This window comes from Aquila chrysaetos, chromosome 26 (genome assembly GCF_900496995.4).
Source record: "Aquila chrysaetos chrysaetos chromosome 26, bAquChr1.4, whole genome shotgun sequence".
Taxonomy (NCBI): Eukaryota; Metazoa; Chordata; class Aves; order Accipitriformes; family Accipitridae; genus Aquila; species Aquila chrysaetos.
The window spans coordinates 913,366-938,365 of NC_044029.1; the positions used below are offsets into that span (position 1 = coordinate 913,366).

The 25,000-nt window shown below is 46.6% G+C and overlaps 2 protein-coding genes across 12 annotated transcripts in view; one reads left to right on the forward strand and one right to left on the reverse strand.

Moving 5' to 3' along the window:
• Positions 1-13,800, forward strand: GSG1 (germ cell associated 1). 9 transcript variants are annotated; one of them, XM_030002611.1, is made up of 8 exons: positions 1-159; positions 246-352; positions 1,100-1,168; positions 5,462-5,849; positions 8,306-8,353; positions 11,121-11,273; positions 11,393-11,504; positions 12,599-13,800. In XM_030002611.1, the coding sequence occupies exons 3-8, from the start codon at positions 1,154-1,156 to the stop codon at positions 12,912-12,914; spliced, it is 1,032 nt and encodes a 343-aa protein (XP_029858471.1). In that variant the 5' UTR covers positions 1-159; positions 246-352; positions 1,100-1,153; the 3' UTR covers positions 12,915-13,800. The 9 variants fall into 9 exon arrangements, with proteins under 9 accessions (XP_029858471.1, XP_029858473.1, XP_029858474.1 ...); XM_030002613.1 differs by lacking the exon at positions 1,100-1,168 and adding an exon at positions 3,273-3,295; XM_030002617.2 differs by having other exon boundaries at positions 2-159; positions 5,462-5,780.
• FAM234B (family with sequence similarity 234 member B) overlaps positions 9,409-25,000 on the reverse strand; it is a 26,408-nt gene continuing 10,816 nt past the window's right edge. The window contains exons 5-14 of one of the 3 annotated variants that reach the window (XR_005931472.1): positions 23,757-23,887; positions 22,929-23,076; positions 22,435-22,576; positions 21,626-21,769; positions 18,065-18,146; positions 17,663-17,818; positions 16,947-17,064; positions 16,222-16,448; positions 15,559-15,801; positions 9,409-9,579 (exon numbers count right to left, since the gene is read on the reverse strand). Coding sequence is in view for 1 of the 3 variants with exons in the window: in XM_030002610.1 (XP_029858470.1) it covers positions 15,796-15,801; positions 16,222-16,448; positions 16,947-17,064; positions 17,663-17,818; positions 18,065-18,146; positions 21,626-21,769; positions 22,435-22,576; positions 22,929-23,076; positions 23,757-23,887 (1,154 nt within the window). In the remaining 2 variants the exon portion in view is untranslated. Of the gene's footprint in view, positions 9,580-13,736; positions 15,802-16,221; positions 16,449-16,946; positions 17,065-17,633; positions 17,819-18,064; positions 18,147-21,625; positions 21,770-22,434; positions 22,577-22,928; positions 23,077-23,756; positions 23,888-25,000 lie in introns of those variants that run through there. The other 2 variants (XR_003921610.1, XM_030002610.1) reach the window with 2 other exon arrangements.

Consider the following 25,000-nt stretch of genomic DNA (forward strand, 5'->3'; position numbering starts at 1 on the left):
GCGAAGTCTGGCTCCCTCAGTGTCACTGCCACCCGGAGCCATCCTGCTTTCTGTGTGGCAATAAGGGAGGGGACCGCAGCGCTGGACCGTCTTCCTGTAAAAACAGCAAAAACAGGAGCGGTGGGAAGTGTCATGTGCAAGGAATGTGTGGAATGAGGGGTGAGTATGAGCCCGTCTTTGTCCAGGTTTCACAGAGCGAGTTCTGGTGTAAATAGCTGCTCTTCCTCCTCTCTTTTCCTCTTCAGGACAGCTGAAGAGCCCATGTCAGGACAGCATATGATCCCTGCCATCCCCGGGGAGGACTGCTGCATGGAGGGCTACGAAGAGCCGTGTGCCTCTTGAGACCTGCCAGTTAAGTATTGCAGTTTCTGGGCCCTCTCTGGTAAGGGCTGCTCACTTTTCTTTTCCACCAACAGCCTTGGGAGTTGAGGGTGTCCCTTTGGGGCAGGATACACCCTAAGTACGTATGTGATACAGCCAGAGTAAAAAAATGCATCACTTGTAAACGCCCGGGCTTTTTTGGAGTTGGCAATCTCCACAGAGGTGTTGTGCTAAGACTGTGTTTTGCATTTCGTTTCCTTGTTTTGTTTCTATAAGCCAAGCGCTTGGCTGATTGCGCAGGAAATCAACTGCTATGGGCATTCACTTCAATGGGCAAACTTTAAACGAGTCACCAGGGACTGGCTGCTGCTGAGTTCAAAGAGAAAGAGACATCCAAAACCTCTAGCCAAGCCAAGTTATGGTGGGAAATATCAAAGAGGAGAAAACTCGAAGGCACAACAGGGTGAAAGACAGATACAGCTTGGTTTTCCTGTCCATAATTGGTCAGATTAAGGAGATGCTGGAAGGGAGATTTAAAAAAAAAAAAAACCACCATAAAATTTTGCTGAGGGAAGTTTGTTGAACATTAGGAAATGTGCTCTAGTGTTCTATGAGCTGTGTGCAATAATCTGGGGATGGAAACACGTTGAGAAAGTTAATATGGTACTTGACAAAATATTGGAAAATATATTAAAAAGAATAGTTCTGTGCAGGGCAGAAGTTAGAGCAAATGCCCTACTAAGCTCCTCCATTCATTCCTGCTTTTTTCTTTCCCCAGTGATTTCAGAAGTCTCCCCAGGCTCAGATAACTCAAAGATAACTCACCCCCGCCATGTCCCCAGCTGAGGTAAAGAAGCTGCGTTCATAGAAATGGAAAAAGAGGAGGATAAAGGGGGGAAAAACATAAAGGGAAGGAACAGAAGTCCCAGCACACGTGAGCAGCAGGAACTCCCAAAACAAAGGCTAGAGAAAGATTGCCATCTTCTGGAAGGATAAATATCTGCCATTATTCAGAATACTAAATCTGATATGCGTATATTTTGGAAACCATAGCATATTTCTGATGAATTTATTTTTAAATCTGAATTCTTATCCCTATAAATCTAATTCAGTCTCATTTCATCAATATATATGCTGTGATCCCAGCTTTAGAAACTGACATAGCATCCTGGATTTTAATGAGAATCTCAGCAAGTTTAAAATTAGGAACATGTTAACATCAAGGATTATCAGTAGAGAGATGGACTTTATCTATTCTTGAGCCTGAAACCCAGGCTTTTTTTTACTATTTAGAAGCCAAACTTAAGGTGTCCAGATGCGGAGAGACTGACCAATGAAAAAAAAATAAAGATTTCCACTCTCCTTTCAAACAGCATCAGCTGCTGTTCTACCTACTTCAGTAAATTAAGTACATCTGTGTCCAACAGAACCTCGTTATTAATCAGAAAACCTGCACACTGTCCATGGAGCACAGAAACATTTAGCATTGCTTTCAGTTAGCCCGTCTTAGAAATGATTATCTATATTAGAGGAGTTTATGCAGTGACGGGGATTAAAATAGCCGCAGAGCTACGGACCGTTCTGCTCAGGGCAGGAGGGGTGAGGAGCCCGTGATAGCAGAGCCCACGTGCGGGACCACGAAGCTGTCGGCTCCGTCCGCCGCCGGCGCTGTGCAGGGACTGTCACGGGCGCTGTGTCACCCGGCGCTGGCGCCACCGGCCTCCCAGGCTCTGGGCTCTGGCGCTGGAAGCGGGGCATGAGAGCCGCCGGGCCGCCGGTGTCCTCTGTCCCGGCAGAGCAGCAGGGCAGGCGTGCAGGGAATCTGCCTCCCTCCCTCCCGGTGGTGGTGGGAGCCTCACCCGCTCGGCACCGGGCAAAGCCTCTGTGGGGAAGATGGGGTGCGTGCCTTTGGGATGCTCCTCTCCCTTGCAGTTTGATTCGATGCGGTGCTGCTCCATGCCCGCTAGTGATGGTTCGCTCTCATGAGAGGTGATGCCATTCTTACTTTTCACTGTTTTGATACCAAACGAGGAGAATCAACACCCTCAGGTATTGTGGGAGCCTTTAAACTTTCAGGTCAAGAGCTCAGAGGGAACTTGGGGTGAGTGTGAATCTTCCTGTCTCTCCTTACTAGCTTCCCACATTCATCCAATGTGAAGCTGCTAGGAGCTGGGAAGTTCCAGGTGAACTTCGTGCCTTGGTGCCGCTATGAGGGACACCGACAGTCTTCCCCACGCTCCCACCCTTTGAGTTTTGGACTTTTTTGACTCGTGGCTGTTTCACATACCTCTGTCACGGTGGTGATGCACCCATGGGGAGAGCTGGATGGGCATCTCTTCGGGGTCTGAAATCCTCAGTCCTCACAGCAGATGCAGTCGCATAAACTTTCCCCATTTTTTCCTTCTCCCCTTTCTGCAGCTGGTATCCCAGGGCTGGGGGGCCCGTGGCCTTTGCCATTCTGCTGAGACACTGCACAGGGCAAGGGGCGACCTGATGCCAAGGGTGCTGGTAGTTTCTGAGCTAAGGTCACTCGTCCCCTGAAGCACTGGCCAGAGAGCCACCAGCTCGCTCCATACAAGCTCCCAAAGAGCCACCACATGGAGATGGCTGGGATCTATCTGGTTTTTACAGAAACTTTCTACTCAGTCAATACAGGTCACCCTTCTGCACTTAATCCCAGCCTGCAGCACCAATCACTTCCCGTATAATCTCCCAGAACAGCTGTGCTGTGATTGCATTGTGGATTACAAAATGACCATTTTCCACAAAACAGCTGCTGGCTGGAGGGATAGCATTTAATAATCACTTGGGGGGGGGCGGTGAGGGAGGAGGGGAGGAGACAAAGGAGAAAGGGGTTTTGAAGCAATTGGGTTTCTTGGAGGATCTAGAGATGAGCAAACCAGCAGACAAAGCGTGAGTGCCATTTCTGTATTTCTCCTCCAAATTAACAGGACTTTGCGGACTTGCTGCCAAGGTAAATTCAACTCTCTTTCCTTTTGGGGTTATCTAGATACTGTGGTCAGTTATCGTCAGTAAGTGCTTGGCTTTTATGGAGGGAAACTTTTCTGACAATGTTCTCATGAAGGAGTAGTTCAGATTTGCTTCTCATTCCCTATGTCCTCTGCATCCTTGATCCAGTTCCTTCTTCTGACTCATTTGTTTCTTATATTTTTTTCCCTTTTTTGTTATCACTTGTTCTGAAATTATATGGCCTTTCAACTACTATCACAAATCAACTGGAGAGAATACTATTGAAGATTTAAATTAGAAAAATTATTTTTGTCAATATTATGAGTGGAAAGATTTTTTTTTTTTTAAATAAAAGCATGAGCAAACTGAAACCTGATGACAGAAAATCTTATAATCAAGCATTGATGAAAAACTGAAAAACTTTGTGTACTGAAGGTTTCTATTTTCAGATGAAAAATCATGTTTTTGAGGAGAGCAATTTTATCTGTAATTTCCTTTTCAATCATAAGCCAAATTTTCCACTGAAAAAAACCTTCAGTGAGGAATTTGCCACCAACCTTAGCCAGAAACCTTCAGATAACTGTTCCTAGTAGGTAACTGCTCTGTGAAAATGGTGATACCCAACATGCCTTCAGATCATGGAAGTCATTCGTTATGATATCACTAAGATGTTACCATCTCCAGGGTGCAGCATCTCCATTGCTGAAAGAAAGAAATGCTCTGGTGAAGAGAAAAAAGAAGCCAGAGCATAAAACAATACAGGAATTTTTCAGGAGCTGGGTATTTTCTTGCCTTTGACGAGAGTGTTCTGGATCAGTTACTGTTTCCTCAGTGTGATGAGATGCTAATGAAGTCCTGCTTTCCAAGAGGAGCTTCAGTATCTTCTTTACTGACCACATTTCTGAGCTTGCTGGTTAGCAGAACAAATGCTTCTAACTGCACCACTTTTAGCTATGGTGCAGTCACAAACAATGCAAAGCTCAGTCTCGTATCATTTATTTATAGTAGTGTCCACAGTACGCTGGGCCTTTCTCACACGTTCAGCGTTGGGTGAGTCAACCGAAGTTATGTGAAGAGGACCGGCAGCAAGCACTGTCTGCACAAACTGAATCTATTCATGGGCAAATAGATTTTGAGAGTCATAAATAGGAAAAGGTGGGAGTATCTGGATGAAGTTGTGCCAAACATAGGGAGTGCCATGTGGGAAGAGGCATGCGTTGATGACATGAAAGTTGATGTGTGGGTAGATGACATCTAATCAATCCATGGAGTGATAAGTTGGGGTTCTCAGAAGTCAGTGCAAGGTTTTGTAGGAATCATAGAATTTTAAGCTTCCCTCTGAGTGAGAAAGACCACAGGACCCTGGTACACAAACTGTTTTCTGAATTACTTTTTCCTGATGAGATGAAACCGGGAAGAGTGTTTGTGGCAATGTTTGCTCTTAAAAAAGCCAACCCTTTGGCACTTTATGTGAGAGCAGAGACACTGTCGTCCCACCACCCTACCAAATTTCTGGTGTGCAGAGCAGTGCTTGCTCAGGTGGGAGGTGCTGCTCTGGGGTTTGAACTCGAGCTGCCAGCTCTGGATAGCTGGGTCTCCCTCCTGAGCAGGTCACTGCTTTGATGTGTGACCTCCAGTGATCTGGGAACATTTTCCTGCCTTTCCCCACTGTGAAATCAATACACTCCCTACCTCCCTAGTAATGAACTGCTTGAAGAAGTGTTTTGGGACACTTGGCAGCAAGAATTCTCATTTTGTTGGACAGAGCATTCATCATGCCCCATCTAAAGGCAACACATGGTATTTGGGGAAGTTGGTTAACAGTTTTTTCCTACCATCTCTGAGATGGAGTGAATATGATGTCCCTTTCATTTTGCTCATGTGCTCACACACCCCGATGCACTCAGCCCCGCTGTGTCTGCTGGGTCACCCTCTCTTCCCCAGTACAGATATTCAGTGTACTTTGAAATGGTTGAAGCTGACCTATTGCTCCACCGCCCTGGCTTTCAGGAAATGGTTCTTCTGTGCTGGGTGAGCTGTTGGGATGTTGTGAGAAGGGCAGAGTGCTCATATCCCCTCCCCATAGGTGCGTGCTGGGAAGAGCTGGGATTCGTAAGGCTAGGTGGGACAAGTGGCTGGTGTGACCGTCCCTCCCGTTTGTGTGTTGTAGATGGAGCTGCTGAAGGGATTGCCATGGCGCCGTGCTTTCCTGGCTGTCATCCTGAACCTGCTGGCTCTCAGCCTCTCCACCACCGCCTTGCTCGGCAGCTACTGGTGCACCGGGACCCAGAAAGTGCCCAAGCCTTTGTGTGGGAAGAGCAAAGCCACCAAGTGCATTGGTGTCCCCATGCCGCCTGATGCAGGTGCTAGCAATGTTTCATCCCAGGATGTGGTGCACTACAGCTGGGAGACCGGGGATGACCGCTTTGCCTTCAAATACTTCCACACGGGGATGTGGCTTTCCTGTGAAGAGAGCATGGAAGGGCCAGGTAGCGTCTTGCCCAGGCAGCCACAACTTCTTCCCTTGTATTTACTCCATGGGAGTTTGGAAATGGAAGGTGGGAGGCTGACAACCCTTGGGAGAAAAGCCTTCGTCATTTTCCCAGATGGCATCGGCCCTGTGCTGCTGTGGTCATTATATTTCTGTCCTTCATTGGAATGTTTACAGAGGGGGCAAGGGAGAATGGTTGTCTCTGGTGTGCCCTTCGGTCTACAGCAGGGGCTGTGAAGTGCAAGTGGTGGTGGTGGTGGCAGTGACTTTGTGATGGCATCATTCGTCCTGATGTGAACTGGAGTGAGCCTGCTTTCCCTTTCCCTATATGTCCACTCCTACTCATGGCTTACTTCATGCTCTCCAGGGCACATTTGTGTCCCCTCAGAAACCTAAGCAAGGTGATTTTATGCAGTGTTGTCAATTTATAGTTATCAATGTGAGGACTGCAATAGTTGGTGTTCTCCTTAGATCACCAAACTGAGAGGTTTTGTGAATTGAACAGGGACTGGGCTTTTCTTAAAAAGAAATTAAAGAGGGAAAGAGAAGTACTGCCTTACAGATACAGAGAAAACCTGGAGGATCTGAACCCAGAGGAACTAAAGTCAGGAGGCAAATTGACCTGAGGATTAGAGCTGCCGTGTTGTAATTTTTTCAGTTGTTTTTGTGATACTGTGGCAGGTTTCAGTTGTGATTTTTTGACCATGTGGGACTGGCACTGTAAAGCCTGGAGTGTGAGGGGCTGGTTGTGCAACCCGTACGAGACCCCTTTGGTGCCTCCCTTCCCCTTTGGCTTGCTCCTGCCCAGCCCTGCTGAAGTCCTTCTGCTGAAACCCGTGCCGTGCCAGCACGGGTGGATGCTCTGCAGTGCACGGATGCTCTTTACGGCCTGGCACACACATCAAGGATCAGAACTGACCCAGAAGGTGGCCAACAGGGAGATTTGTATCTAAAGATAAAGTGATGAAAATCGCTTTCATCAGGCCCATTCCCCTGAGCCCACCGCCCTCCCTTCAGCTCTCCCTGAGCACAAACCTCTCACCTTCTTTAACTAAGCCACTGTTCTAGTATAGCATTTCTCATTTTCTTATCTGTTGCTGTCGGAGTTTGAAAATAAAGAACCGGTGAATAAAAGCAGACAGAAGGGGGGTGGGAGCAGGAGGGGATGTGCTTGAAACTCTCATGTCCTAACGAGAGGGCTGTTTCATTCCGAGATTTCCAGACATGCTGCAGAAGGAGATGTGTTTATTTGGGACTGGTTTGGGTTGGGGGTGTGTTTCCATGGTGCTTGTGGGAATGGGACTATATCCCTTGACAGCTTTCTCTGAAAGAATTGACTGGCCACCGGGCAGCCCTGGAATAACCCCGATGCCTGAAGGAACACAGAGAGCGTGTTACATCTGGATTGCAGCAGAGCATGGGGTAGAGCACACAGTCAGTCTCAGTCCCCTGCTTCCTGTAAATCGAGTACAACCCACCCACTGCTGTGGGTGTTTGAAGCAAGTGCATAGACAACAACAACAAAAAAGGGGCTACTATGAGCAAAAGGAATTTGAGTTGAGCTGGAGAAAGGATTTCATTATTCAGGCTAATCTCAGGACCAGTTTAGATGAGCCATTACCGAATAACCTCATTAAAGTTCTAGGTGAAGTAGCAAACTGCAAGTTAATGAGGACTGCAGATGGCACTAAATTGGGTAGTGTCCTGAGAGCTGTGGATGACAGAAGTAATACAGGAGATTGGGAGAGATTAGAACTGGGGATAGAAATTAAGAAAATGAGATTCTTACATGAAAAGCAGCAGGCTGATACTTCTGGGAGAAAATACTGTGCCAAGTAGAGGAGAGGACCCTCAAATGCAGTATGCAGTAGGCAAGACTTACAGATAATAATGATGGACCCTCAGCTAAGACAATAGTTTGCATCTGGCCAACGTAAAAAGCCAAAGCAAGTATGAACACCATTTGTCCAAATAGCATGCCTAAAATGTGAGGACAGAAGACTATATTTCTGTGTGATTCTCTGCCACAGAAGAGGGACTCACATCTCTGTCATACAGCATTTCACTTGGGAAGATTTTTTTTTTTCTTTCTTCTTTGGGAAGCAGTGCTAGAACTGCTCTGCTGAGACTGGGGTGAGTGGGAATTCACATCCTCAGCAGAAGTGGTGGGTCTGCAGTCTGTTATAAGCAACACCCTTAATAGGCCTGACCAACAGTAATGTTGTGAATGAGTAGCAACAGATTTTTATATTCACCAGGGGCTTGTAACATTTACAAATCACTGAAGTTTTTTGCTGGAAAGGCCACTTCTAGTTTTCCAGGCAGACATTGCCTTCCCCTACCTTGCCCCAGTGAAGGTCTGGAGAGATGGTCAGAAAGAGAGCAGAGGTGAGAAGATCTGATGGGTAGACTCAGGGATGACTGGAGCTATGCAGTGAAAAGAGAGTGAGAGGAAGAGATTTTCTTTTCCCTTATGTACCCTGCATTGTTTTGCAAACTAATACCTTTGGCTTTGTGTTTCAGAAGAGAAATGCCGTAGCTTTATTGAGCTTTCACCACCAGCAGAGAGAGGTAAGAGCAAATCCCCATACCTCACTGTAGCTGCCCAGTGCCCCTCCTTGGGATGGGGGACCTGCAACATTTCGCCTGTGTGAGGACAGCAGGGTGGGTCCCCAAAGAGCCAGACATGGAATCCTGGCCTCATGGTTGCTAAAGGAGCCAAGGTTTCCTCCCAGATATTTGCCTAAACCTCTGCCATCTGTGAGGTCAGTGCTGGAAACCTCAGACCCCCTCCCATATGAAGTGGGATTTGTCTCATCTAATAAGTTTCCCAGTCTGAGCTTGTCATCTTGCTGTAGTCAGCAGGAAGGGGATGGATGCCACCTGAGGGCAGTCACTCCCACATACGCTACATGTTGACTCAGTGCTTCAGTTTTGGGGCCTGACTCTGGAAGCGAAATCACCTCTTACTTTGTGATAAGAGGACATCTGAAAGTTACACTTTCACGGTGAAGTCCTTGTCTCATCAAACACAAAAATTCGTTTGGGTTGGAGAGCTTACCCCTCCTGTCATTGTCACAGGTTTCAAATTATCCTGGGGATAACTTCAGTATACCTGGATGTATGTGTACCTATGTGATGGAGATTTTACTTACTAAAAGCTTTTCAATTGGTGTGGGCTTGCTAACTATACCCTGAGATGGAGGCTGGAGGCAAGCCAATTCAGAGGATGGTCCTATGTGAAGGGAAAGGGCTGGGGTGCTGAGCCTGTGTCAGCATTCAAGCCATGAGAGCAAGGGCTGGAACAAATGCTGGGGAATCATAACAGCCAGCAGGGAGATGTGTACTTCACATCTTCTTTTTCTGCCTTGTTTCCCCTATTTTAAAAACACTGGCAAAGACTGCTGACCTGCTTTTATAAAGTGATGCGCATTCCCAGGTGAGTGGTCCAGTGCGAGTGGCGTGCAGTGGCATCACTCTGCGGATTAACCTGGGTCACTCTTGGCACAACAGCAGGGTAGAAAAACCTACCCATGCTTATTCTTTTGGGAAACAGTATTCACACAATTCAAATACTGCTGGTGTTACAAGATCATTTTGAAGTCATGTAGATCTCCACTCTGTCATAAAATGAATCCCTTAACTGCATTTACTGAATGACTCTTGCATTTACCACAAAATGCTCACTTCACAGGGACTAGAAATGCATTTTTCTTCTTTCTCACCTTCTTGTGCTTCATTCCCTGCCCAGGCCTCTGGCTCTGTTGCTTCCAATGTCTTCCTTATAGGCTGTTTTCCTAAGAAAGGAGGTTTATGCAACCAGATTACATGTCTTTGTAAATCTTTCTGTCTGTCCCCCCTCACACTCCTACTGCTCCTTGTCTAATTGCAGCCCAACATTGATAGAAAGGCCATGGTCTGTAAGGCATTGAGCTCCTACAAATTGATTGGAAGACCACTGTAAGCGTAAGCATGACACTCGTAGTGACACTGTGGTCTTATCAGCTCTATCACCTGCTTTCGCCCCTTCCTGCACGTAGCATCATCTGAAGATGACCTTGGCCTTCAGCGCAGCTGCCATTACATAGTTGGGGCAGCACTGGGGAATGTGGTGTGACTGCTGATTGCAGGCCGGGCTGGCTGGGCTGGGTGTGTGGAGAGCAGCTCCACATTACGTGGGCAGCATTAAAAGACCAGATCGCACAGCATGTGTGGGGAGCCTGGACTCACAAGGATGATGCAGAGACCTCTGTGCATGTGCGGTGCTTGCAGCCTCCAGGACACTTTTGGCAGTCTGACCTCTAATGAAGTAGTCTCCCTGATCGTGCTGCAGCAAGGAAGCCAGCTCCTTTAAGCAGGGAATGCAGCTCATCAATTTCTGCTAAAGAGCTGGGTGACTCTGTGGCACTAATGACGTTGAGGCGTCAAGTCAGTGCCACATTAATGAGGGTTTTCTTCACACTCCTTTTCCCCAGTTGAATGTCTCCTCTACGGCCATGAATAGTTGCTAACAGTAGTGTTCACAGTGCTGCTTCATTTGCCAGATTAATATTTCTTCCTCAGTGAATCCTGTGCTTTACCACAGCCCAGCATTACAGAGTGCCTTTTCTCTTTCTCGTCCAAGTCCTACTGCACAGTGAGCCCCACTCATAATCCCAGCATGAAAGTACCTGCACTCTGTGCAAGCAGCAGGGTGAGTGGTGAACATTATTGCCCTAGCTGGATATCCACCCCAAGGAATGTAGTTTCTTTTTAATTGGGGTTTCAGTGAGAAATACAGGTTTGCAAGGGGCTTCCTGAATTCCAGAGGCCAGGTCCCAGCCACAGCTGTGAGTGCACCATACAGTTCTTCACTTAACCAGTTGAGTCCCAGGTTAAAAGTTGTTTGCTTCCATTGGTGTGATTAGAAACCTACTCTGAAGGTCACTACACTAATGGGTAAGAACCTTTTAATGTCCAGCTCGGATGTGTTTGTGGCCAACCTATGACCACTAGGTCTTGTTCTAATACTCAACAGCTTTCCTCCATCTTTTTTCCCTTGGTTTCCTCCTTGCTGTTTATAAATAATGCTGGCTTCTTTACAGACAGCATTTTAGCTCCTCTCAGCTTTTCTCATGCCAGACTAGCCAAGCCATCTTCTGCAACAGACTCTCTGTCCCCTTAAGCATCCTTTGAGCCCTTGTTTACAGCCTGGGGGGATTGCTTTTGGGTGTTTGTTGTTTTCCTTCTTTCCCTTCTTTCCAGAGAACATCCTTTCAGGATTGGGTTGGGAAGGGGGAGTACTCTCCCTTGAACAAGCCATCCTGCATTGATGTGAGAAGTCTCTGGTTCCCGGCAGGAATCCTGTGGCTGTCGCTGGGATCAGAGATGCTGTACATCAGCTTGCTGCTCATCAGCTTCATCCTCCTGATGGTGGAAATGCTGCATACTGGCAATCCTGTCTGTGGGTTGAAGCTCAACGCCTTTGCTGCTGTCTCCTCGGTGCTGTCAGGTGTGTTACTGCAGGCTTGGAATCGCAGCAGCAGGAGAGGCTCCTCTCCCACACAAGGCTGAACTATGCTGCTCTGGCTCCTGCTGTAACTCCTTCACTTTTTTGTCTTTTGTGTCCAGGTCTCCTTGGGATGGTGGCACACATGATGTACACTCAAGTCTTCCAGGCAACGGTTAATCTGGGACCAGAGGACTGGAGACCGCACTCATGGGACTACGGCTGGGCATTCTAGTGCGTGAGCTATGAAGTCATCTTCACCTCCCCAGCCATTTGGGCTTCAGCCATGCTACACCCTGCCAAAACCCACCTCCTCCTTTCTTGACCTTCTGTGTTTCCAAAGACAGGTGTACCATGGTTCTCCTACCGCTAATCTCCTGTCTTTGCCTCATCCCCTGTTTTAACAAACAGTTCCTGAGTTACTTAAATGAGTAGCTACCAAGGACTGGCAAAGAAATGGGGTCACACCTAAACAAGTGCCTTCAACCCTGCTGACTAATCAGGTTTGCCCCTACACTGGTTTGCCGTTTGGTCTCAGCACTTCCCTGTGTGCAAAGGCCAGTGTCATGCTTGTGATGATGCTCTCAAACATGCCTTGTTTTTCTGCAGTTTAAATGAGTTCCATGCTGGTTTGGCATCTTCACTAACCAATGTCCAGAGGGCCTATTCCTGCAGCACCAAGCCTAGACACATGCTTAAAGATGTGGACGCTGTAGCCAGGAAGAGCAGCTGCGAAAAGCAGGTGGCTCAGGGTTTCTTTCTCTAAAGGCTAAAGAAGCCAACTGCAGCCAATATGCCATAGCTGACTTGAAAAACAGCGGGATGAACCTTGCAAGTGCCCATGGAAAGTGCAGGCTCAATTTGCAATGCTGTACTCACAATGACCACATTGATTCTTAAGACTTAAACACTCCAGTGCCAGGTGCCAGCTGTGGACATCAAATGTCAGCATGGCCATCTGGTTATGCTCAAGTAGGCATGCCTCGTGCCAGGAAGACACTGAGCAGCCCTACAACTTAGAACTTGCTTTCAAGCTGTGCTGTCCTGCTCTGACCAGTTACAGACTTTCCTGCTGCCCTTTTATTTTCCCTGTATCCCTCCCTTCCCCGTGACAGGGATAACCAGTATTTACCCCACCGATCTAAGAAGGAACTTGTGGTGGGATAACCCCTAAGAACTGTAATGTGACAAGCCTTAGTCTTTCTAGCTCATGTCCATGCCCAGCAGCTTCTGCCTGGCAAATCAGGGTGCATCACGGTGCATGCAGTTCAGTTCCTTACCTCACCTGGCTTCTCACAGGACGTGCTGTTCTTGTGTCTCTCCTGTAGCATGGCCTGGGCCTCCTTCACCTGCTGCATGGCCTCTGCCGTCACCACTCTCAACACCTACACCAAGACGGTGCTGGAGTTCAAAAGGAACCACATCAAGGGCTACGACGGGAGCTTCAAGGACCAGCCTCAGCACCACCAGTGCTTCCTACAGCAGCAAATAAGCAGCTACTACGAGCCCCAGGACAAGCCCCTCCATTCAGTCTCTGAGGGAGTCGACTTCTACTCTGAGCTGCAGCAGAAGGTGCTACAGCGGGAACCAGAGCTGGAGCTGGATGAGGTCTTGGGACAGACGATCGGGGAGGATCGCTGTTAGGGATGAGCGCGCAGGGGCAGAGCAGTGGGGTTTGGGAGGCACGAGAGCTCTGAGCGGAACACCAGCACCACTGTTAGCAAGTTCTCGGGGAGCAATTCCTGCCTCCACGCTTCGGTGAGTGAGAAGAGAACACCAGGGCAACAGCAGTGCCAACAGGAGCAGGGTGGGTCCTCCCTGATCACGGTTGGATGGTGTCCTCCGCTGGGAAGGGGACTGGAGGGACATGTTGGTGCCAGCTGTCTCCAAGCGCTTTCGGACAGAATCGAGGCAGATGTCCTAATCCCAGCAGTATTGCACCTGGGAATAGATAGTCAGTGCCATCCAGCTGGCAAATTGCAGTGCTGGGTCTCTTTGGGTGGTGTCACATTGGTGTTCCAGCAACCCCCCAGGCTCAGTGCTATGGTGAAGGGCATCGGTGCTCATATTGATTGGCCGTAATCCTCTCCGAACACCTTATTTATTCTTCATTTCCAGGCCCACCCCGCTCTTCTCCCCGCCCCCAGATTAAAAGTGCTGCTGCAGTAGGAATGGGAGGTTGCTTTCAGACATCTCCCTCCTGCTCTTTCCTACCTGTAATGACACCCCCATGCTCCCTTCTTGCTTTTACCCCCAAAATCTCCCATTCTGAGGTACTTTCCCATCTGTCTCCTTCTACTGTGCTTCTCCACAACCTTTAAGAATCCTTGGCTGGGCTTTTGCTTTTTTCTTTGTTTCTCTTCACCTTGTCCCCTTTTCTCCATTGTAAAAATATCACAGACAATCCCCAAACCAAGCAAACTCCTAATCTCTCAAAGGTGAAACACTGGTTCACATGACACATGATGCTGTACAGAGTATTTATTTGCTCCACTTCAGTTCACAGTTCAAATACATTTTCCCAACAATATACAGACAGACTCTTTATTCACAGTGGGGATGTGTGTGTGTGCAGGCAGGGTGAATTCACATTATGGAGGAGCTAACATCACTGCACTTGAATATCAATTCTCTCAGGAACAACCTCAGGAGAATAACTATTTCAGGTAACAGCCGCTTCACCTTTCCCAGCAAGGTGGTGGCTAGACAGGAGGGAAGGGGCACTCCTGTTTAATCCTCATATGTTACTGGTCCTCACACTATCAGTCCCTATTAGGCAGCTGTATTAACTGACTAAGCCGTCTGGAGGAAAATGCCAGGCCTAGAGCCACTGCTACAGTTGTGCTAATATATACAAAGCTATTTACACAAAAATACCATTAAACATATACAAACTGTTCACAGGCTCTGACATTAAGAGAGCAGGGCCCAAGGACCAGCCTTGGGACTTACAGCTAATCCTGAAGGGCTATCCTGGAAGCTTTATATGGAGATGCAGGGACAGAGAAAAGAGAGGGTGATACAGCAAGAAGAGGTGTCAAGAGCCCAGGAGAGCAAAACCATGGTAGATATGCCCATCTGGAGGGAGTGTCAAAGTCCTGCCATCACCTCACCACTCACAGGGAAGTGCAGGGAGGCTGGAAGGGCACGTGTCAGCAAGAGGACGGAAGAGTCCTTTGCAATCCTCATCTCAGCCTGGCTCTGCCTAACGTCAAAGGTCAGACCTAGAAAGGCATACCGGGAAGGCAGTTCCTACATTGTTGCCCTGCGCTGTGGGGAGCTGCTGGGGCAACAAAGTGGTTGCTTTTTATATGGTCATTTATATTACAAGAAAATTCATGTAGATGCTCTGCAACTACAACACAGGAGACTGATGGCACACTCAGAGGCACAGTTCAAAGCACTAAACACCCTGTGAGCAAATGTGCCCTGGGGGTAGTCTGCTCCTCCTGGAACTGCACACAGGGCTGGGCTGGCAAGGGAATGGTTGAGCCCAGAATAGGGGTAAAATGCACAAAAAAGCTTTCCAGTTCTGCCTCTGTCTGAGCCTTTAAACCCCGAAGCAGTGGTGTGAGAATCAGCTTTGCTGTGACTGGATCTAGTGTGATCTCCACAGTGCCAGCAGGGATCTGTTGGGAATCCATCCCAAAAGGGCTGTGATGCATTTGCAAAGGGGGACTCAGCCCATTGGACTGCAGTGTGATGTTACAGTGACACTTTGGCTTCATAAAAAGTTTAGGGATGGACAGAAATAAGATGTGAACCTTTTTGCTTCTACATCACCCACCCACATGAACCTGTCCTGAACTTGGGATTGGGGAAAGAAATATACATGTACAAGGGCTGGCAAATGCTGTGGGGACGATCTTTCTCAAGATCGGGTGATTCAGCCAGAGAGCTAGTTTGTTTGTGAGTTTGGGGACAGAATGGAGAAGAGGGCTGAGAGCACAGGAAAGGTTGTAGGCAAGACTAGCCCTGCAGGAGCCAGACAGAGGCTTCACTCCAAAAATATAAAGATTAAAGCAGGTGGTGTCCTTTAGCCACACCATTTGCCTTGAGTCATCATGGCCCACTCCAGGCCTAGAGCTTATTTGACTGCCTGGAAATACTGTCTGGACATAAAAAGGAGTGTCCTAAATCTCATTCATAAATTAAACATACAAAAAATATACATATATTGTATAAATTGATACATACATATATATATATAAAAAAACTGGTTTTATATATATATATATATATATATGTATGTATGTATATAAATTCTAAATTCACATTTCTGTATTACCTGGAGGGAAGCATGCAAGAACGGCATATGGAGGGGGAGATGCTGAACAAGGTTCCTCTGGTACAGGACAGGTCTGCCTAGGACAAACCTGCCTCCAGCAGCATTCCCCAGAGAGCTGAAGAAGGGGGAAGTGCTTTTAGTCCCTCTACACAGCAGTTTTCCTGAAAATCCACAGAGCAGCTTCCTGTATTCCCCATACAGGCCATGGGTCCAACCAAAATCTGAGGAACCACCAGGCTAGAGCTGCAGAAGGAAAGGCAAACAAAAACTAAGGCCAAAACCTATTATCATCCAGTCTGGTAGAGGAAAGTGGCAATTCACAGGTCAGCAACTGAACCTGGGCACCACTATATGGAGGACCCTTGTCTGTCCATGTCAAAACAAGTGATCCCTGTCCCACCTCTCTGTTCCCTCTGTGAGTCTGTCAGTCCCTTATCATCAGCATCCCTGGTTCTAAGATCCTCCTCCTTGTCCAACTGCCAAAGTACAGCTGGGCCTCACAATCTGACCAGCTTATGCCCAAAGGGGCAGCCAGTCATCTTGCAAACAGACTCTTTGCATCCCACCAGGCTCTTTGCATCTCAAAGAGCACCCAACTGTGTCTGGAGAGATCAGATGTTTTCAAAGGCCTGGATTTCATTAGGGATTCCTGAACAAACTCACCTTCTGAGGAAAGTCAACAAATTTCAGCCGGGCAAGAAATCGCCTCACTTCTCCACGGCTGATTTTGGGAGTGGTGGTGTCCTTTAGCCACACCATTCGACCTTGACTCATCATGGCCCACTTCAGGCCCAGCTTGCTGACCGAGAGAAATCCTGGCTGTTTTTCAGAGGTTGCAGTTGTTGTCACAGTGATGTGAAATGCATCCTTCTGGAGATCGTTAATTCCAACTGGTCCATCAGAAAAGGGCAAGAAAATATTGGTGAGGAGTAAATGATTACATTTCTTCCAAAAGAAATCTTACAGTGTTTACTCAGTCAAAACATCCACTGGACTGAGCGTATATTCAGTCTGACTTTACAACTCCATGGACCTTAGTTAATCAGGGAAAATTTATAAGTTAAATATTTTCCATGGAAATAAAGTGAAATTTAGATCAGAAATGGAAGGGTTTGGTTCCAGGTGATGTTTTTGAGCTTGACATAGGAGATGCACATACTTCAATAATGCAGTTCACTTTCAGCAGCTATTGTTTTACCTCTACAGAAGGGGAAATTGGTACAGCACAGGCAAGTAAACTCACTCCAGCCACTGCAGAATGATTTGTACAGATCTCAGAAATCCCTCAGGTGCTACCTTTAATGGCACTACACCCCATTGTTTCTCACAGCTACCTCTCCCTCCATATTTCTCTTAGCCTAGGTAGTTTCTCCTCCATTTGTACACACCTGCTGAAGCAATGACTTTGTCTGTTGCATTAGTGAGGTCCAAAAGGACTGTAGGAAAAACAGGATGGAGGAGATAGAGGTGGTGCAGCCCTGGGCGCTCAGGTCTGGGACCAGGTTGCTGTTGGAACAAAGGACATACAAAAACGTTACAGCTGGCTAGCAAAGAGGAGTTTAGCTTTGCCAAATAAATAGTTTTCTGACACTGCGCTGTCTTTACATGGATCAGAGAATCAAAAACTATATGGTTTTACAGGGATTAAATCCTGCAAAGTTTTTTTTCTAAAACATAATTTGCTCCACAGCTTCTGGTTGGTAAGGTTGAGATCTGACTCTGTCAAAGCCAGCTTGATGGGTGAAGCTACAGTCTGGAAGTTTGAGTCTCCCTGCTGACTTGTGTGCCTGCATGCAGAGAAGAAGTGCTCTGGGGCTGGGAACAAATCTGCAGTAAAAATATCTCAGTGTTGCAGAAAAAAAAATGAAATTCACACAGAAAGTTTTGATTTTGTGGATGCAAACTTTCTGTCCACAAAGCTTTCTGGTGAAGAAATTGCACACAAAACCTCCTGCGTTCAGGCTCAGAGAAGTCAGAGTGTCAAAGAAAGAGGAAAAGATGTCCCTGACAGCCGCCTTCTATGGCAGGTTTAAAGTTCAATTACATTAGGAATATAAGACAGAGACTGCACGTGCCTTAAAGTGAAGAAAGGATGCTTGCTCACCAAACTTTGTAACACAGGCTGTGCTTCATCAGCCCAGAAGAGAAAAACAGACTTCTTGTCCAAAGTCATGACTGACAGTGCATCGAGTTGTTGCTTCTGCCATGGGAGTTCCTGGTTCCAGACAGGGAGGCCGGATTTGCCATCTATCACCACCACCTCAAGGCAGGGGAGAGACCTAGCATTAACAACTGTCCAGGTGTGGGCGTACACAGAGCCCCCTTGCAGTGGCATGGCCTATGCTGTTCTCTTTCATGCCTGTGGCCACACAGTGATGAGTGTCGGCCACAGAAATGGGAAAAGCAAGGAGCAAGGAATGATTGTCCCAGGGAATGACTGTCCCTTTCTACCCAACCTCCCTCACTCCTATGCTGCCACTGCCCTCCTTGCCTTCACTTGTTTTACCTTTTTGTTCCCATCTCCGGTCTGTGCTTGCAGCATGAAGTCCAGAGTTTGGTCAGCACCAAAGTAACCTGGTACAGGCTGGCTGCAAATGTGGAAAAAGAAACACTCAGCCCTGTGGCAGAAAATCAGGGATTTCAGATGGAGGCAGCACAGTTGCTTTCATCCTCCATTCTGTCTCTTAAAAAGGCAGGATTTGCCATGCTAAGACAGACCTTCCATCCACTCAGAACTGTTCTGTCAGAAACCATTTGTTGGTGGATCAGAAAAGTGAAAAATAATCAAACAGCCCATGGTGCTTGTTAGCCACACTTCATCCATATGGGGGACATCCCTTGATAGGCTGTGTAGACACCTGTCTACCACCCTGAGACATGACTCTGTATTATTCTTCCCTTATCATGAAAAACTGTAGTTTTGCTATGGTCATAAAAAATTGCCCAGCCCTTTCAAAATGCATCGGCACATTTGACCTCCTGCTGAAAGTATATTTCCCAAGCTGCCTTAGCGGTGAGAAATGGCTCTTAATATACTCACCATTAATGTCAGCCCATGATTCTTTGTTTTCTTACTTCTGGCAGTTTTACAAGCCTTTTTATAACCTTCAGCATTTTAAATGAAGTCCCCTCTCATCCTCTCCCTTCTGGGTGACATAACGCTATTACTTGAATCTCTCTCATTATAACTCTTTTCTAACCATCTTGCTTGCCTTTGGCTTTCTGACTCTTATCTCTGTCTTCCTTAAATTCACCACAGCTAGACACAAGGTTCTAAATAAGCACAAACAACTCCTCAAAATTCACAGGATCAGAGATTTTATGGCAAGGCAGGTTCATCAGAATATGTCTTCCATCCTCTTGTTTATGACAGATTGCTGTATTTCACCCAATTAACCAAGTATCAGTAGGCTGACTTTGACTAGATCTACCAGCCATGAGGCTTGCTATGGAAATACAAAGATGAGATGAATTCATCACTTCTCGTGACAGTCAGTTCTAATGATTAATCTCACCCAAAGAAACATGCCCACATTTTCATTTTCTTGAACATGAATGCCTTTCGCTCCAAGGCACTTGTTCTTGCTGTGGCAAGATTAAAATGCCTGTTAGCTCCTGTTACTTACACATGCTTATGAACTCACCTCTCAGGCTTCTCTTTGATCATATAAACCCACTGACTTAAATCTTCCATGCTAAAGCATTTTTTCCAGCCCTTTTCCCCAATTTTTTCCAGCTTCCCCTTTAAAATGTGCATACCAGAATGGCTCCTGAACAGCAATGCCACAGTACAGCAGTGGCTTGACTATTTATACTTACTACATCAAACAATGTCATTTGCTTTACAGACACCTTTGGCAACCAGAACCAATGCTTTCAAGGCAGTATCATGGGATGCTCCTGTAGCTTGAAAGCTCTCCAGTAGCAAAAAGGAAGTAGTAGGTAGCTCTATCCTATGGGCACAAACTTAAAACCTGTCCTAAGGTGCCTCTTCTCATGTCCCTTATGGGTTACAGTCAGCGGCAGATCCCACAAACTGAATGCAGACAGACATATGTATTTTAGATGCTACCAATCAACTGCAAAATCCCCTGGGCATTTTCTCAAATGAACCAGAAGGCTAGCAATTATTCCTGCCCAACAGTAATCCCCACAGCAACCTGCTATTAATCCTCTCTCATCTGAAACATCCATTTACAACACAATTTTCAACTGCTTACTCAATTTCATGGTCTCTGAACTTCACCCTTGTTTTATGACTACTGATTCTCCTTTATGGTTTTCCAGGGATCTTGTCAAAAGCTATCTGGAAATGCAGCACATCTGCACCAACCAGGTTGTTTTTCTCAGAGACTGTTCCCAAAGGGCTGGACTCAGTCTGCCTGGCTGGAGTTGTGTGCTTGGGGCAGGTTTACCCAGGAAAAGGGCAGGTCTCAGCTGGCTCTGTAAGCTTTGTCTGATGAGGAACTGTGTTTTGGTCTGTTTGACTCTGTGGTGACACCCGTGAGCTGGATTTGTCCCCCAGCCTGTGTTGCTTAGGCAGAACTTCTCTAAGTCCTAAAAAACCAAAAAAACCAACCCTCTTAAATAAATGCTTGTCCACAATATATTCAGTCTACCAGATTTGGTCTCTCTTAAGTCTGAGAAAACAGGCAGTCCAGGACTTCAGCATAGTGGTCTTGAGAACAGGAATTGCTTTCATTACTTTTCAATGCCTATCTGGCAGCTCCTGTACATGTGTCGGTATTCTTGTCCCTTGGGAGATCACGGAACCAGAAAAACCAGGGCTGGAGTGCAGCAACCTGGAATACCAGTTGCTCAGAGAGGTTGTAGAGTCTCCATCTGTGGAGACATTTAAAACCTGACAGCACACAGCCCTGAGCAACTTGTTCTAGCTGAGCCTGCTTGAGCAGGTAGGCTGGACTAGGCAACCTCCAGAGGTGCCTTCCAACCTCAACCATACTGTGATTCTGTGAATGGAAGAGGTAAAGCAGTTTTCAACCGTTCTTGATTTGAACGCATAGAAATTTTCCAATTAGTGGGTCCATTTAGAAATTTCTTGCGTATAACTGATTTTACAGCATCTATTAACTGGCTTTGCTTAGTCAGTACACACTTACCCTTTAAACTAGACCCCAGACACATCCAGAAGACTGCAGACTCTGGGCCCAAAACACTTTTAGTCCATCTCCTTTCCTCATAGCACAATCAACTAGCCATAAGCCATTCCTAAAGCCATTGCTTATGTCACCCATCAGCCCTCAAGAATGTGGATACATGAATATCAAACCTAGCTGTACACCAATTTTTTTTGCTTAATGAAGTTCCAATGCCTGCTTCCTATAGATGCTCTTTACAGTCAGGTAACACTGGGCTGAGAGCTGCTTTCTTTTCTCTACATAGCAGAGCAAGCAATTTGTTTCCCACATAATTTCCCTGAACTGTGCCCAACTACCCTTTGCAAATATTTAATACGGGGCAAGCTGAAATTGCTGGTTATTATCAACCCACGAGATCTGGCAAATTACTTAATTTCCATGTGTGAAATCAGAGGATAAGCAGTATTTTTTTAAGGTTTACATTTAGTATAGATGGTGTGCTGACTGCCATCAGAGAACTCATTTTCAACTTTCAAGGAACATTAAGATCTGTGGGCCATACTCAGACACCTTCTCTAAATACTTAACATCACTAATGCAACAGCTCCTCTCCACTGAGCTGGCAATTGGCAGCCCTGGACAGCAGATGGGCTGAATCACACACCAGTAATTCCCTGAATGTCAGTGCCACAACATTCCCATGACATCTATGTTGGGTATTTCAATCAAGCCTCTTATTTGTGACCACTCACAAGCACACAGCTCAGGTTTCCAGCCTTCTGTTCCTTGCTCCCCCTGCCCTCCTCGCTTGCTCAGCGATGCATCTGCACACCTCCAGTTCTTAGATTTCTCTGCAGACTTGGAGAATTCTTCTCAATTGCTTTCTAAGGAGCACATGTGCTTACAAGTAAAAGGCAGGAAATGGTACAGGAAGAAACAAGACAGAAAAATATTCCCAAGTATGTAACCTGCTGATGTTCTGCAGTTCCAGGGTCCAGCGGGGCTCCAGGTCCTGTCCCCGCAGTAGGATCAAGCCCTCTTTGGTTGTGATGAGCAGGTTGCTGCAGTTTGTGTCAGGTGTCTTCATCGTCTGCAGGAAGTCAACACCCCCACTGGGACAAATGGAAAGCAAAGAGGAGATTCTGAGGCTTGTATCTGCACATCTCAGCACTAGCTGCTTGTCCACAATGCAATTCATCCTAACAAAGATTTGAATTATTCTTGGAGAAGCCCATCTTCTCCCCAGTGATGGAGCTTAGCTCCCTTTGGGGGTTCCTCAGTTAAGTTGGCTAAATTCAGGTGTGGGGGTCTTCTGAACATCTTTAGTTACTATAAAAAGCACAGAGTTTGGGAGTTCACATTTGTTCGTTCCCTCCCTTTATTCCTATCCAGGCTGACCTTGACCACAATTTGGCAGTAAAGAAGGAGCTGAGAAATCCAGGCCTGCAATGCTGTACAGAGCTTCCCAGAGGGACTCCATTAGCTGGGAACACCTTTTTTTTCCCTCCAGGTATGCACAGCGGGTGGAAGAAAGGAACAAGGAGAAGGAGAAGCAAAGGATTCCCTTTTATCATACTCTGCACTTCTTTTGCTAGGACAACCACAGGACAGGGTGGAAACAATGGGTTCCCCAGAGTACTGTTATCAACTGGTCAATGAAAAGGACAGTATTCTACTTCCACAGGGAAGCAGAAGGGACCATCTCTAGGAGTACTAAGAGGTGCCTACCCTCCCCTTCCTCTCCCAGCAGAAGCAAGATGACAAGTCCATCTCCTACCTGTAAATGTCAATGAGCTCTGACAGGTTGACAGATCTGCGCTTTTCCCACTCTGGCTCCTCCTGCTGTGGCATTGCAGGAAAGCTGTCCCGGTTTCTGGCTTGGGTAAAGATATCCCTCAGGGCAACTGCTTGAACATTACCTGCCAGGAAGAGTAAAGATGAAGAGTCTTTCCTGCAAAAGTTAACTCCTTAGTTGCATGGGGGGTCCTTGCGACCACTGCAGTTGTGGTAGAAGGCAAAGAAATGCCCAGAGCTGGAACTTCCCTGGCATGACGTGCCTTTGGGAAACTCCAAGGTATTCCAGGCTAGCAGGTATTGGTGCTCCTGCACTTTTCCACACCATGGCAGTGAGACTTGTTCCCATGCCTTCTACTCCTAGCTTTTACAGCAGAAGGTATGGTAGAAGTATCCCAGGGATGCTCTGGGCCTTTTTAGGTAAAATGAATATTTTCTCAGTAAGGTGAAGTGCTGGAAAGGCAAGGTCCATCTTACCAAAGCCAAACAGGATGTAGATGGCTCCCTGGCTGGTGACGTGGACTTCGGGGCCAATCACTTTCCCTTCTCCATTGGTGCTGTACTTCACAGGCCCACCTAAAGCAGTCCCAGTCTTTCCTGACACCAAGATGAAAAACACATCAGGCTGCAAAGAGAGAGATGTAGAGATTTTTAGCAATGGTTTCATGCACTTGTGCTCTCAGAATCTTCCCCGGTCCCCACAGCACGAAGCTCCATTGCTCTTCCCCCGCGAGCAAGGTCTGGCTAGTGGTCTCTTTCTCTTTGCTCAGTCTCACTTCCTGAGCATCTTACATTCATGCTTTTCTCTTGACTGCAAATCCATCAAAGATGGAAGGGACTTCAAAAACCTGAACTCCTCTAACATTAATGCCAGAATTGTAGGGAGGGATGAGCATAGAGGAAATCTGCATCTGAATTAATCACACAAGTATTTCTTTCTTTTGGATAAGCTGAATGCTCCTTTCTCCAGAGATCTATCTCAAGACGGCTCCCTACACTGCTGCTAAACATCCAGTTCAAACCAAGCTTTCACTGAACAGAAACAGGTAATTCTCAAGTCTAAGCCAGGGGTAAATAATGACCCTTCTGTTCATTCCCAGCTGACTAGAAATGCAGGTAGTGTCATTATTGCTTAATCTCACTGTTCTGACCTATTGATAGAAAAAGGGTGCTTTTCAGGGAAATCTAAGAGAATGAAAATTAGGGGCTCTTGCAGCTCCTGTTGCAGCCTTTCCACATCAGGCTCCCTATTCTTCCTCTAGATAGTCAAGGTCCTTTCAAACCTTGAGCAGGGATATGCTGTACCTGTGTCTCTTTGAGAGCCAGAACAACAATATCCCTAATCCCATCTCCATCTACATCTGGAAGAGTTGCAGCCGGTGCAGCCAGGATCCCACTTGAAAGGTGGATGGAGTTCAGCGTCCAAATGGTCTTGCCTGTGGGAAGAACAGGATGAAAGAGACCTGCAGCACTTGGGGAACCAGCAGGCAGCCCAGAGGGTTCCACAAAACCTTCTTGAAGAAAGGAGCAAGAGAGGTTGTTCCCCCCATTCTCTGAGAAGAGGAAAGACAAGCCTACAAACTGGGGCAAGCTGCAGTCTAAAGCAAAGTTCTTCCCCCAGCATTTCTTCAGGCTGTCTTTGAGTCAAGCCTCAAGTCCTGCTGTGCTTCCTTCTTAGCATCTCTCTAGAAAGACCTGAGCCCAAAACAATTCCTGAAACAGCAGAGAATATTTGAGGTTCACTCTTGGAAGAAGAACCTAAATGAGAGTGCTGTTCTGCAGGACAGCAGTTGTTTTCCTCAGCCAGCAGTAAAGCCTGTAGGTAGATGCCAGGAAAGGGAACAGATGGGCAGTTCTGATATTCAAAGTGCAAATCTGTGTCTCAGTTAAATTCCCAGCAGCAAACAGTCACTCCAGCATGGCATACTCACTCCACCTCAGGGTGAAAGCATGTTAGCAGACGTGATGTCAAATGGTTCAGCAGTCCAGCATGGACCCAGCTGGAAACTCACTAAAACCCGATTTGCAAATTGGCAAATAAACATGTGAAAAAGGCAAAATGAAATTCAGTGCTTTTACTTTTCCATGATTCTTTTGCCAACATTTCTGCTTTTTCAATTAGAGTTTAAAAATGCTTTTCTGCTGTTGCTGCTGCATAGGATAGGGTTTTCCCCTGAATGACAAAGGATACCAAAGGCCACACCTGCAAACACTTGCACACATTAATAACTACTACTGCTGGTAAAGGAGACAGCCTATGGTCCTGACCATGCAAACACTGTGCAAGTAATCCGGTCCCTAAAAGCATTTGAAAGGTAAGTGCTGCTGCTCATTGACTGGATCTGCCACTTAAAACCAAGGTTTGTTGTATGTCTCCATTCTCTGTTTTGATTCCAAAAACACTCCTATACCTACCTATGACTATTTCTGCCAGTAAATTAATGTGGTAGAACAAACAGCAATCAGAGAATGGAGGTGCACATGATCAGGTGATTAAAAATGCAATATTCATTCACATCTAATCAATTCTTCTGTGGGCCTAATTTCTC

Coding starts and splice junctions, on each gene's coding strand:
- GSG1 (XM_030002611.1), top strand. Junction 5,850..8,305: donor TGGGAGTTTGGAAATGGAAG/GTGGGAGGCTGA, acceptor TTTGTGTTTCAG/AAGAGAAATGCCGTAGCTTT. Junction 8,354..11,120: donor TTCACCACCAGCAGAGAGAG/GTAAGAGCAAAT, acceptor GGTTCCCGGCAG/GAATCCTGTGGCTGTCGCTG.